Source organism: Oncorhynchus masou, chromosome 15, assembly GCF_036934945.1.
Source record: "Oncorhynchus masou masou isolate Uvic2021 chromosome 15, UVic_Omas_1.1, whole genome shotgun sequence".
Taxonomy (NCBI): Eukaryota; Metazoa; Chordata; class Actinopteri; order Salmoniformes; family Salmonidae; genus Oncorhynchus; species Oncorhynchus masou.
The window spans coordinates 2,895,386-2,908,128 of record NC_088226.1 but is presented as its reverse complement, the minus strand read 5'-3'; the positions used below and the strand labels follow the sequence as shown (position 1 = coordinate 2,908,128).

General features: G+C 46.5%; 2 protein-coding genes across 3 annotated transcripts; one reads left to right on the top strand and one right to left on the bottom strand.

Moving 5' to 3' along the window:
* Positions 1–219: 219 nt before the first annotated feature.
* LOC135554934 (cytochrome c oxidase subunit 6A, mitochondrial-like) lies at positions 220–1,943 on the top strand. 2 transcript variants are annotated; one of them, XM_064987321.1, is made up of 5 exons: positions 221–328; positions 412–479; positions 892–969; positions 1,369–1,511; positions 1,668–1,943. In XM_064987321.1, the coding sequence occupies exons 3-5, from the start codon at positions 894–896 to the stop codon at positions 1,755–1,757; spliced, it is 309 nt and encodes a 102-aa protein (XP_064843393.1). In that variant the 5' UTR covers positions 221–328; positions 412–479; positions 892–893; the 3' UTR covers positions 1,758–1,943. The 2 variants fall into 2 exon arrangements, with proteins under 2 accessions (XP_064843394.1, XP_064843393.1); XM_064987322.1 differs by lacking the exon at positions 412–479 and having other exon boundaries at positions 220–328.
* A 347-nt stretch (positions 1,944–2,290) lies between these two features.
* Positions 2,291–12,711, bottom strand: LOC135555334 (armadillo repeat-containing protein 5-like). Its single transcript, XM_064987674.1, has 9 exons — positions 12,427–12,711; positions 11,713–12,178; positions 11,551–11,581; positions 11,351–11,461; positions 6,081–6,975; positions 5,644–5,974; positions 4,779–5,247; positions 4,546–4,678; positions 2,291–4,452 (listed from the first exon to the last, which is right to left on the bottom strand). The coding sequence occupies exons 2-9, from the start codon at positions 12,118–12,120 to the stop codon at positions 2,961–2,963; spliced, it is 3,870 nt and encodes a 1,289-aa protein (XP_064843746.1). The 5' UTR covers positions 12,121–12,178; positions 12,427–12,711; the 3' UTR covers positions 2,291–2,960.
* Between the last annotated feature and the right edge of the window lie 32 nt (positions 12,712–12,743).

Sequence of the window (12,743 nt, the reverse complement as noted above, 5' to 3'; positions counted from 1 at the left end):
ATTCCTAGCTTATCAAGTTTATATTTGGTCAAGTGCAAAAGTGTCTAGCACTTACACAGCAGGAAATCTCATGTGCAGTTTACAAAGAGACAAAAACACAACAGACAATGTCAAACACCCATCCCATTCCTTCTTCCTCTCTATCATAGATCTCCCGGCCTGCCTTTTGCACTTGACCAAATATAAACTTGATATTTCTTGGCAGACGGACAAGTTGCAACGGGGAGGAGTCTCACTTGTTCTGTTCAGTCCAGGACAGGCTGAAGGACAAACAGACACAAAGGTGCAGGAAGAGAAAGGGACAAAAGACTGACCAACAAAATTAAAGGTGAGTTAAACTTTTTGGATAAAGAACAGAAAGTTTTTACAGATTTTATGGTATTTGTTTAATTTTTGTGTTTTCCATTTCAGATCACCAGTAATATCAACAGGCCTATGGCATGGCTTCTGTCTGTTTTTTAACATTACTTTTCATTTAGGTATTTAAAACCCAATATTTATCAAATGTATTTGACTTCATTTGAAAATGACTAGGTTAGACATTTACTGTCAGTTAATATGTATTGTGAGACATTTTAATGGGGTATCTTATCTATGAAGGTTTATTGAGAGCTTTAGCTTGACCTACTTACTGTATGTGAAGTTGCTGGGGTAGAGGAGCCACAATACAAACCTTTAACATGGATAACGTGTGGGCCTGGACCTGGATGATTTCACCTTGTCTATAGGGTGTAATAAATTACCTTTAAATATAATAGCACTTTTCTAAAAGGAATACATCTACACATCTGAACATAGCCTACTGCCTCTCTGTCTTCACAAACATAGAAACTAATTCCCAGTTCTATCCTCTGTCCATTGGTTTAAAAGTTGTCTGTCTGTACTCCACAGGAATGGCGTCTCCTGCATCGATGGCGGCCCGCAGGGTATTATCTGCTGCATCACACGCAGGCCAAGAGGGAGGATCAGGTGTGTGTAATGTACTTAACTCTTCTCATATTGTGTTATATTCTCTCTGCCCTACTGCCTGCAACTTTTGTGTTCAGTTGGGCTTTTGGGTTTAACATTAACAGAGGTTTGTGGAAAGTTGGCAGTCTTCCTCTTACATTCATTAAATGTTTGTGCTCTGCTGTATTTAGGCCTGTCAGGTGACTTACAAATATATCATATTGTAATTGAGGTGCTTCTGTCCTGCATGTCAGAGCCTGAGACAAGGAACCAAGGCTGAGTCACTGAAATCTGAACTGGATCATCAGTGTTTTGGAGCTGCTAAGGTTACTTAGTTATGCTGGTGTTGTGATATACCCAAGCCTTGATAACTCAGGGTCACACAGAACCGTTGAGTCTGATCTGGTTTGACCTCCACAGCTAGGACTTGGAAGATCCTGTCGTTTGTGTTGGCCCTACCTGGTGTGGCCGTCTGCATCGCCAACGCCTACATGAAGATGCAGCAGCACTCCCATGAACCCCCTGAGTTTGTGGCCTACTCACACCTTCGCATCCGCACCAAGGTGATACAGGAGGCCCTCTGATAACTAACAGACTAACTTCACTCACAGTTCATCATCTACATGTTAGGATTGGTAGTAGTAGTGGGATGTCTTTCTGAACATAGGTCTAGTTTTATCCAATCTATCCTGAATGATGAAAACAACTTCCTCTTTCAGAAATGGCCCTGGGGTGATGGCAACCACTCTCTCTTCCACAACCCTCATGAAAATGCTCTTCCTGAGGGCTATGAGGGCCCCCGTCACTAAGGAAACCTAACTCTATGCTGATCATCCACCTTCCCCGATTGCTACATGCTGAATAGCTGTAATCTATAGCTCTAATGAACCTGGCATTATGCTACTGACCAAGGGCCCAATTAGCAACACTACTGACTGTGGTGCTCCCAGTCAGATAGAAATAAAAAATATACTACTTTTACTGTATCACACACACACTGAGTGGCTTCTCATTTGTTTACCTCCAACTGTCTGATGTTATGTGTAAGGTGAATGGAACTAGTATGTAAACATACATATATATTCCAGTTCTGAACACCAAACATACATTGAGGACAAGACAGACCAACACAGACGATGGCTGTGCGTAGTGGGTGTGGCCTTGCTCTTATCACAGAACAGTGGCTGTCATTTTCTGTTCATTTCCCGACAATTCTACATGTTGAATCACCACTGTTTGTCTGAGCACCGAGCAGGTGATCTACTGTGCATAGCCAACATTCGTGTTGATCTGTCTTGTCCTTTAGATACAGTATTCCTTTTCAGACAGGACAAAAGAGAAAGACGTCTAAACAGATTTATTGAGGAGCGTGGATTCACATGAGGCGAGTGAAAGCTGATCTCTGTTATCATCACCTTGCAGCTACTCCTAAAGTTCACTTTATTTACAGCATATACAACATGGCACCCAGTCCCACCTGATTATTAGAGTGATCCAAGTCAATACAGGACATTTACAGGACAGCTGTGTATATTTCAAAATCAAACTGAAAATATTAAAAAGTTAACATGACATGCAACAAAAGTATTTAGCATATTACATTAGGCTAATATGTTTTAATTATAATACAACTTAATTTACAGTGCACCATGAGATAAAAATGATTTCCCTCATGATTCTATGTCTGAGAAACCATCCCTTTAAATGGCAGCATGACTCCTTTAAATATAAATGTAATATTCTGAAGAAAATAATTCAAACTTCAATTACTTTGTAAACACCAATATTGGAATATAAAGGTTATTTGTTGTGAGACAAAGACAGATATTCACAAGGAAGGAAGGCTAATCATGTTGTGAAGACTTCTCACAATGACAAACGTTAACTTCAGTGTCACTGGAGAGACAATCACATGATCTCATACCATCCCTAATAATCTATTTGATCCTGTTTCTCCTCTCCTCACCACCATCCCCACCCAACACCCCTCTTTCCTCCTAGCCCTCCCCCTCTCAGCTCAGGGCCATGGTGGCCAGACTCACTAGGTCACGTTTCAGAGTCTCTGTACAGTCTGCCTCTCTGGCCAGTCTGCGCAGGCAGTCTGCAGCCAGGGAAGAAGGGCGGGGCTGGGAGAAGCCCTGAGAGCCCAGCAGTAGGGACAGGCAGGCCCTGCCCAGTCCAGGATAGCTGTAGCGTTGGGAAAACCAATACACCTGTGGTAGGAGGGTCCATCTTCCAGGACCAACTTTAGAGTCCTGTACAGAATCCGCAACCTTCTGTGTGTTTGAAACACTCCGCAGTTTAGAACGTCTTCTGCAGCACTTTGAGGCAGAACTTGATTTCAGCGGATTGACACAAGTCTCCAGTCCTGAGGTTGTCTTTGGTGCACTATTGCCCTTCTGGTCTGGTCCAGGGGCAGAGTGCCGTCTACCCTCTGTCTGCTGACAGGGTTGGAGTCCAGAGCCATGTAGTGACTCAGCCTGGCCTGCTGTCACTGTGGGGGCCAAGGAGTCTGTCTGGGCCTCAGAACCACTCAACTCTAGTCCAGATGTGCGGTTTGCCAGGCTCTCGTCAGCAGACTCTCCCTCTGATCCATATTGGTCCATGTCAGATGGAGGCTTTTTGCCAATGTCTGCAATTCGACCAGCATTCTTGGCAGAGCAGGACAGCAAAGACACACACAGATCCTCCATCTCCCTCTGCAACTCTGTCACCAAAAACCTACAGGCCCCCATCATAGTCTCAGCTAGGGGGGTCTTCTGGAAGCCCTGTGCCTCTGGTGAGGGTTCTTCTGCACCGTCTCGCCAGACACCCAGCCCCTCAGAGGCCAAGGATCCCAAAATCTGACACTCTCCTCTGCCTTCTCTCTCCGTCTCATCCCCCTGTTCCTCTTCAGTCTCTCTGTCCTTGTTCAGGCGACAGCCATGCAGATAGTGCAGTACAGGTAGCAGCATGCCTTGGCTCACATCCCTAATGGGGATGGCCTTCCCAGTTCTCCCTTGTGCCTCTCCAAAGCCCCCCCTCAACAGGGCCCTGAAGTACTCTGACCCCACCACCTCAGTTCCCTCCGCCCCAGCCACTGCTTCCCTATTGGCTGACACCTGGCTCCCATCATCCAGCAGGAAGAGGAGGTCAAAGGTTGAGTCATTGTAAGGACAGATATTGACCAGACGAGGCTTTTTTAAGGGAGGGGGTGAAGCTTTACCGGTTTGTGAGACTGACAGGGGTTTGATAGGACTGAGTACCCTGCACCGTCTTTTAGCCAGTACTGTTTTGGGGCAACCCATCAGACTAGAGAGGCATCCAATCAGCAGGGAGAAATACAGAGAGTGGAGCTGGGGGGCAGAGACATGTTGCGGTGAGTTGAGACAATCTGAGAGGAGTCGTCGGCATTCACTGGTGTGATGGTCTTCCTCTTCCTCGTCCTCATTACATCCAAGTGGCTCCAGAGCCAAGAGTAGACCACCGTTGTCTAGAAGAAGTTTCTTCAAGAGAACCTTGTTACTGTTAGGGAACACAAGTTGATGTCAGATTACAGTTGGTATACATTTCTTAACATTCCACCAGTGCCATTTCACACAAGACAATTTGACTTACCCATTTACTAGTGGTAGAGACAGAGCACAGTTCAGCTTGTCTGACTCTGAGCCTGACAGCATCACATGGCTCAGGACTCCAGAACCAAATCCAGACTCACACTGAACACGTAGATTACTAAGCAGAGCAAGACCTAAAGACATATGCAAAATAAATTATACCCAAAACGTTACAGCAGCACCATTACAAACTAAAAACCAAACTTCATGATCAAGTACATCAATTAAACTTACCAAGCTGTTTCACTTTGGACTTGACCCTATCAGTCTGCCTCTCTCCGGCTCCCCAACTCTCAGGGTCACTCCCTCTCTGGACCAGGTGGTGGCGGATCAGAGCCACTGAGCCAGTCCTGACCAGCGCCTGCAGACAGTTGGGGTTGCAGCTCAGCCGGCACAGCATGCGGAAGCACCTGCCGCTGGGGTCCTGATGCTGGCTGAGGTAGAACAGTAGGCCAGAGATGATGCCTGAGTTGACCAGAGCAGCGCTGGGGTCCGTGGCGTGAGAGAAGCGTGAGAGCAGCAGCAGGATGGGAGACTCTGGGGCCCAAGGCTCAGGGTGGTACGGGTGGTGATAGGCCTGGGGTCGGAACACTGTGGGAGGGGTGTCGAGGGGCACCACACTGGAGCGGGTGGTTGAGGGTACACGTGGCCTTTTTCGTGGAGGGGAGGAGAACTTGGATGGGGAGACGGAAGTGAGGGGTGGAATAGTGGGGGAAGAAGGGAGAGAAGAGGTAGAGGAGCCGGGCTGGGCTCGGTGGGTGGAGGTAGAGGAGCCGGGCTGGGCTCGGTGGGTGGAGGTAGAGGAGCCGGGCTGGGCTCGGTGGGTGGAGCCGGGCTGGGCTCGGTGGGTGGAGGTAGAGGAGCCGGGCTGGGCTCGGTGGGTGGAGGTAGAGGAGCCGGGCTGGGCTCGGGGGGTGGAGGTAGAGGAGCTGGGCTGGGCTCGGGGGTGGAGGTAGAGGAGCCGGGCTGGGCTGGGCGGGGGTGGAGGTAGAGGAGCTGGGCTGGGCTCGGGGGTGGAGGTAGAGGAGCTGGGCTGGGCTCGGGGGGTGGAGGTAGAGGAGCCGGGCTGGGCTCGGGGGGTGGAGGTAGAGGAGCTGGGCTGGGCTCGGGGGGTGGAGGTAGAGGAGGGCAGAGGGACACAGGGAGGCAGATCAGCGGTTTTTGAGGGAGATGACATGTGGACCTGAGCTGGAGAACTCGTTGAGGTAGAGCGGGTGGATTGACTCTGAGATTTGGGTACGGATAAGGGAGTGAAGGAAGGTAGTGAGCTGGTAGGAGATAAGCATTTTACAGGGGAATGACAGTCAGTGGAAGAGGTTTGGGGAGAAGAAGAGGGGATATGAAGACTCCCCCAATCTCCCTCCGTGCCTCCAGGAGAGTCAAGAAGATCCCCCTCAGAGGAGATCAACCCTTCAGACACCAACCAGGACCTGGAGGAGCAGCAATATGACAGGTTAGATAACCATCTTTACAAAACTCAAATAAATCACAGGTGCACAATCCCAGAGAGGGGCAAAGGTGAGTCTGTTCACTCACCTCAGGCTAAGAAAGCTGGATGACCCAAGGACATGCTCCTTCCCCATCTCCTCTTTCCTGTTCCCCTCTGGGGGAGGGAAGTCAAATGAGTCGAAACATGATGTAGACAGCAGCTCTGACGCAAACATGGTAGAGGTGAGGCTCACATCCATCTTCCCAGCAGATGGCTCCTCACCTTTAGCCAGCTCCACTAACCGAGCAACTAGCAGGGGGACTATTCCCAATTCTTGTAACTGTTCCAGGGCAGCTTCGTCATAGACAAAGTCAACACAAGCCAGAATGACCAATCGATCGAGGGGGTGGCTCCGATGGACACCAAGGAAGCCAATCAACACCTCCAGACCGCCACTCTCCTTCACTTTGGCCCGGTTCACTGCCTCTTTGCAGCATAAGCAGAGAGCCTTGAGGAACACTCCAGACTTCAGGCCGTCCTTCTTGACCTCCTCCGTAAACTTCTGGATTACCCCCAGGGAACCCACCAGAGGACGTAAGCAGCCTTGAGTGCACATGTTGGCCAGGGTTTTCAACGCAAGCTCCTCAAAAGGTTTAGCGGCCTCTCCCGAAGCCATGACACCTAGCTGAGCTAGAACCCCAGATCGGGACACCTCTCTAGCACACTCTAAACCACAGCTCCTGGTGAGCTCATGGAGGGTCCGGAGTGCTGCTCTCCTCAGCCCCAGAGGGTACTCTGGAGCAATGAGCGGGGCGAGAGCAGTCAGAGTACCCTGGGTGAGCAGTAAAAGGCGGTTTGAGGGGGTGTCTGCAAGGTAGAGGAGGGCACGGGCAGCCGACTGAGCACACTCTAGTTTAGAGGAAGGGGCTTCCAGTGGGTCATCAGAGGGAGGGGATGGGGCAGAGGCAAGAGAGACGCAGAGGAGCAGGAGTGGAACACCACCTGTGTCAAAAACAGAAAAGCAATTATTTTTCAGGGACAAAATCTAATGTTCAACTTATACAGTACCAGTACTCATTCAAGGGTTTCTGTATTTTTACTATATTGTAGAATATTAGTGAAGACATCAAAACTATGAAAGAACACACATGGAATCATGTAGTAACCATAAAAGTGTTAAACAAATCAAAATACATTTTATATTTGAGATTCTTCAAAATAGCCACCCTTTGCCAAGTGTGTGCAAAGCTGTCAAGGCATTCTCTCAACCAGCTTCATGAGGTAGTCACCTGGAATGCATTTCAATTAACAGCGTTGTTAAAGTTTTTTTGTGGATTTTTTTCCTTCTTAATGCATTTGAGCCAATCAGTTGTGTTGTGACAAAGTAGTGGTGTATGCAGAAGATACCCCTATTTGGTAAAAAAAAAAAAAGTCCATATATGGCAAGAACAGCTCAAATAAGCAAAGAGAAATGACAGTCTTTAATATAACTTTAAGACATGAAGGTCAGTCAATCCAGATAATTTCAAGAACTTTAAAAGTTTCTTCAAGTGCAGTCACAAAAACCATCAAGCGCTATGATGAAACTGGCTCTCATGAGTACCACCACAGGAAAGGAAGATCCAGGGAGCAGTATTTTCACGTCCGGATGAAATGAATGCCCAAATTCAACTGCCTGCTACTCATCCCGAAGCGGCAGGGTAGCCGAGTGGTTAGAGCGTTGGACTAGTAACCGGAAGGTTGCACGTTCAAACCCCGAGCTGACAAGGTACAAATCTGTAGTTCTGCCCCTGAACAGTCATTGAAAATAAGAATTTGTTCTTAACTGGCTTGCCTTGTTAAATAAAGGTAAAATAAAATCCCCTGAAGATAAGATATGCATATTATTAGTAGATATGGATAGACTCTGGGAATCCAGATTTCTAGGGGACCTTCTTGCAGTTCCTAGCGCTTCCAATGGATGTCAACAGTCTTTAGAAATTGGTTGAGGTTTTTCCTTTGTAATGAAGAAGTACAGCCATTTTGAACGAGGGTCACTTGAAGTGTACTGTTACGATAGAGGCACATGACCAGAAAGCTAGCTACAGTTTGTTTTCCTCCTGTATTGAACACAGATCATCCCGTCTTTACTTTTAAAAATACCCAAAGTTGTATTACAAAAGTAGTTTAAAATGTTTTGCATGCTATTCAACCGGTCACTGCCCGCACCTGCTCGCCCGTCCAGCATCACTACTCTGAACGGCTCTGACTTAGAATACGTGGACAACTACAAATACCTAGTTGTCTGGTTAGACTGTAAACTCTCCTTCCAGACTCACATTAACCATATTCTTATCGGCAGACTCAGTAGCCTCGGTTTTTCGGATGACTGCCTTGCCTGGTTCACCAATTACTTTGCAGACAGAGTTCAGTGTGTCAAATCGGAGGGCATGCTGTCCGGTCCTCTGGCAGTCTATGGGGGTGCCACAGGGTTCAATTCTCGGGCCGACTCTTTTCTCTGTATATATCAATGATGTTGCTCTTGCTGCGGGCGATTCCCTGATCCACCTCTACGCAGATGACACCATTCTATATACTTCCGGCCCGTCCTTGGACACTGTGCTATCTAACCTCCAAACGAGCCTCAATGCCATACAACACTCCTTCCTTGGCCTCCAACTGCTCTTAAACGCTAGTAAAACCAAATGCATGCTTTTCAACCGATCGCTGCCTGCACCCGCATGCCCGACGAGCATCACCACCCTGGATGGTTCCGACCTTGAATATGTGGACATCTATAGGTACCTAGGTGTCTGGCTAGAGTGTAAACTCTCCTTCCAGACTCATATCAAACATCTCCAATCGAAAATCAAATCAAGAGTCAGCTTTCTATTCCGCAACAAAGCCTCCTTCACTCACGCCGCCAAACTTACCCTAGTAAAACTGACTATCCTACCGATCCTCGACTTCGGCGATGTCATCCACAAAAGTGCTTCCAACACTCTACTCAGCAAAGTGGATGCAGTTTACCACAGTGCCATCCGTTTTGTCACTAAAGCACCTTATACCACCCACATTTACATTACATTTACATTTAAGTCATTTAGCAGACGCTCTTATCCACCACTGCGACTTGTATGCTCTAGTCGGCTGGCCCTCGCTACATATTCGTCGCCAGACCCACTGGCTCCAGGTCATCTAAAAGTCCATGCTAGGTAAAGCTCCGCCTTATCTCAGTTCACTGGTCACGATGGCAACACCCATCCGTAGCACGCGCTCCAGCAGGTGTATCTCACTGATCATCCCTAAAGCCAACACCTCATTTGGCCGCCTTTCGTTCCAGTACTCTGCTGCCTGTGACTGGAACGAATTGCAAAAATCCCAGAAGTTGGAGACTTTTATCTCCCTCACCAACTTCAAACATGTGCTATCTGAGCAGCTAACCGATCGCTGCAGCTGTACATAGTCTATTGGTAAATACCCCACCCATTTTCACCTACCTCATCCCCATACTGTTTTTATTTATTTACTTTTCTGCTATTTTGCACATCAATATCTCTACCTGTACATGAACATCTGATAATTTATCACTCCAGTGTTAATCTGCAAAATTGTAATTATTCGCCTACCTCCTCATGCCTTTTGCACACAATGTATATAGACTCCCCTTTTTTTCCTACTGTGTTATTGACTTGTTAATTGTTTACTCCATGTGTAACTCTGTGTTGTCTGTTCACACTGCTATGCTTTATCTTGGCCAGGTCGCAGTTGTAAATGAGAACTTGTTCTCAACTAGCCTACCTGGTTAAATAAAGGTGAAATAAATAAATAAAAAAATTAAAAAGCATCTCCAATCCAAAATTAAATCTAGAATTGGCTTCCTATATCGCAACAAAGCATCCTAAACTCATGCTGCCAAACATACCCTCGTAAAACTGACCATCCTACCGATCCTTGACTTCGTTGATGTCATCTATAAAATAGCCTCCAAAACTCGACTCAACAAACTGGATGCAGTCTATCACAGTGCCATCCGTTTTGTCACCAAAGCCCCATACACTACCCACCATTGCGACCTGTATGCTCTCGTTGGTTGGCACTCGCTTCATACTCGTCGCCAAACCCACTGGCTACAGGTTATCTACAAGTTTCTGCTAGGTAAAGCCCCGCCTTATCGCAATCTCACTGGTTATGATAGCAGCACCCACTCGTAGCACGCGCTCCAGCAGGTATATCTCAATGGTCACTCCTAAAGCCAATTCCTCCTTTGGTCGTCTTTCCTTCCCGTTCTCTGCTGCCAATGATGGGAACGAACTGCAAAAATCTCTGAAGCTAGAGACTCAGATCTCCCTCACTAACTTTAAGCACCAGCTGTCAGAGCAGCTCACAGATCACTGCACCTGTACATTGCCCATCTATCTACCTACCTCATCCCCATACTGTATTTATTTATTTATCTTGCTCCTTTACACCCCAGTATCTCTACTTGCACATTCATCTTCTGCACATCTACCATTCCAGTGTTTAATTGCTATATTGTAATTACTTCGCCAACAAGGCCTACTTATTGCCTTAACTCCCTCATCTTACCTCATTTGCACTCACTGTATATAGACTTTTTTTTTCTTTTGTTCTACTGTATTATTGACTATGTTTTGTTTATTCCATGTGTAACTCTGTTGTTGTATGTGTTGAATTGCTATGCTTTATCTTGGCCAGGTGGCAGTTGTAAATGAGAACTTATTCTCAACTAGCCTACCTGGTAAAAAAAACAACAACATTAGGCCAGTGGAAATCTGTCCTTTGGTCTGATGAGTCCAAATGTGAGATTTTTGGTTCCAACCGCCGTGTCTTTGTGAGACGCAAAGTAGGTGAACAGATGATATCCGCATGTGTGGTGCCCACTGTGAAGCATGGAGGAGGAGGTGTGATGGTGTGGGGGTGCTTTGCTGGTGACACGGTCAGTGATTTATTTAGAATTCAAGGCGCACTTAACCACCATGGCTACCACAGCATTCTGCAGCAATACACCATCCCATCTGGTTTGCGCTTAGTGGGACAATCATTTGTTTATCAACAGGACAGGTGAAGCTGGTTGAGAGAATGCCAAGAGTGTGCAAAACTGTCATTAAGGCGGCTACTTTGAAGAATAAAAAATACAAAATATATTTTGATTTGTTTAACACTTTTATGGTAACTCCGTGATTACATATGTCTTATTACATAGTTTGATGTCTTCCCTCTTATTCTACAATGTAGATAATAGTACAAATAAAGAGAAACCCTGTTTCCAAACGTTTGACTGGTACTGTACTACAAAACAAAAATACTAATCAGAAAGTGATGTACAGACAGACACAGGCAGCCAAAATCATTATTACATTTTTTTTAAACTTACCGGCAGAGTGGATAAGTGTGGAACTCTCTGGGTCCATGGCCAAGTTCCCCAAGGCCCGGGCTGCTCTGTTCTGGATCGTCTCCATGGCTACATTCTTCTTCAAAATACCCACTAAGAAAGGAAGAACAAACTTAACATTTCTGAAATTCTCACCATCATGTGAAATGAAAGATTTAAATATATATATGATAGTCACTTGCCCACAATAGATATTCCATCAAGCTTCCTAACCTTTAGAGGGGAGAAAAATATTCAATATCATAATGTAAGTCACCACTGTCCAACTTTTCATACTAAGCATTCATATTCAATCAATGTAAATGTGTAGCAGCCCTGATTTGTCCTATACCCTTCTGTCTCACCTCAACTCGTGTCTGTCTCTCAGTGCAGCAGTTAGCCAGGATGCTGAGAGCCAGGTCCAGAGTCTTCCTGGAACACTCAGGGTGCTTTAGCAGGTCCAGGAGAGTGCGCAGTCCACCCTGGCCTCGGAATCGAGCTATCCCACTGCTTCCTCCTTTAATGTGCTGTGTGCGGATGGCCACCAGTGCTCGCCACTGCCCAGCTTTGACCCTCTTGTCCAGCTGTCTGTGTCCACTGGTGTCCGGCCCTGCAGTGCCTGGCTTGTGGTCCTCGACTGCTGCTCTCCCAGGTTTAGAGAGCTGTGACAGGCACCAGGTCAGAGAAGTCTCTGGGGAGGCTGAGGACACTTCTCTGGGGTTGCCTGCCCATGTCCCATGTTTCTGGATCCCTGGCACTGGCTTTGACGCCATGATGCCACTAATTGTCTCCAACCCACCTGCTCTTCTGCCTATCCTCACTAACAAGTCACTTCAGACAGAAAGTGATGACATGGATGATGACAGGGGGACGGAGGGGCAGAAATGTGGATCATTATTTTTGTGCATTTTACTTTTCAATTTTCTTAGGCTACATCAAAGTTATACAGTATTAAACATGGTTAACAAATGATCTCCTCTAGTGTATTTTCATCTTTATCAATTTCCAAAGTTTGTAAAAAAATTCTGGAAAATAACAAAAATGCTACAAATACCGGCATGACAAGTGGAAGAAATTACCCTTTGACCCCACTTCTTAGCAATGCTGCTGGGAGTTGAAGTTTGTAAACCTCTCGTCCACTCCCTAAAAAAACAGGCCTCTGTATGCGAGAAGGCCCAACAAACAATCAAGGTGCGTTATTGTGCGAACACAAGTGCTGTAATCTATGTTTTTAAGTCCCATCTCAAGAGTAATAAAGTATTTGCAATGACTAATTATTCCCACCGACATAATTAATTCAATCAAACGAAGAATAATCGTTTTAGCTAGCCGCTAACGCCATCTTTTAGCTGGACGATAAACAGGAGGCGCCACGAAAAGGGGGGAGGGATGTGTG

Coding starts and splice junctions, on each gene's coding strand:
- LOC135555334 (XM_064987674.1), bottom strand. CDS start 12,120: ATGGCGTCAAAGCCAGTGCCAGGGATCCAGAAACATGGGACATGGGCA. Junction 11,582..11,712: donor AGAGACAGACACGAGTTGAG/GTGAGACAGAAG, acceptor TCCCCTCTAAAG/GTTAGGAAGCTTGATGGAAT. Junction 6,976..11,350: donor CACACTTATCCACTCTGCCG/GTAAGTTTAAAA, acceptor TTTTTGACACAG/GTGGTGTTCCACTCCTGCTC.
- LOC135554934 (XM_064987322.1), top strand. CDS start 894: ATGGCGTCTCCTGCATCGATGGCGGCCCGCAGGGTATTATCTGCTGCA. Junction 970..1,368: donor AGGCCAAGAGGGAGGATCAG/GTGTGTGTAATG, acceptor TGACCTCCACAG/CTAGGACTTGGAAGATCCTG. Junction 1,512..1,667: donor ACCTTCGCATCCGCACCAAG/GTGATACAGGAG, acceptor TTCCTCTTTCAG/AAATGGCCCTGGGGTGATGG.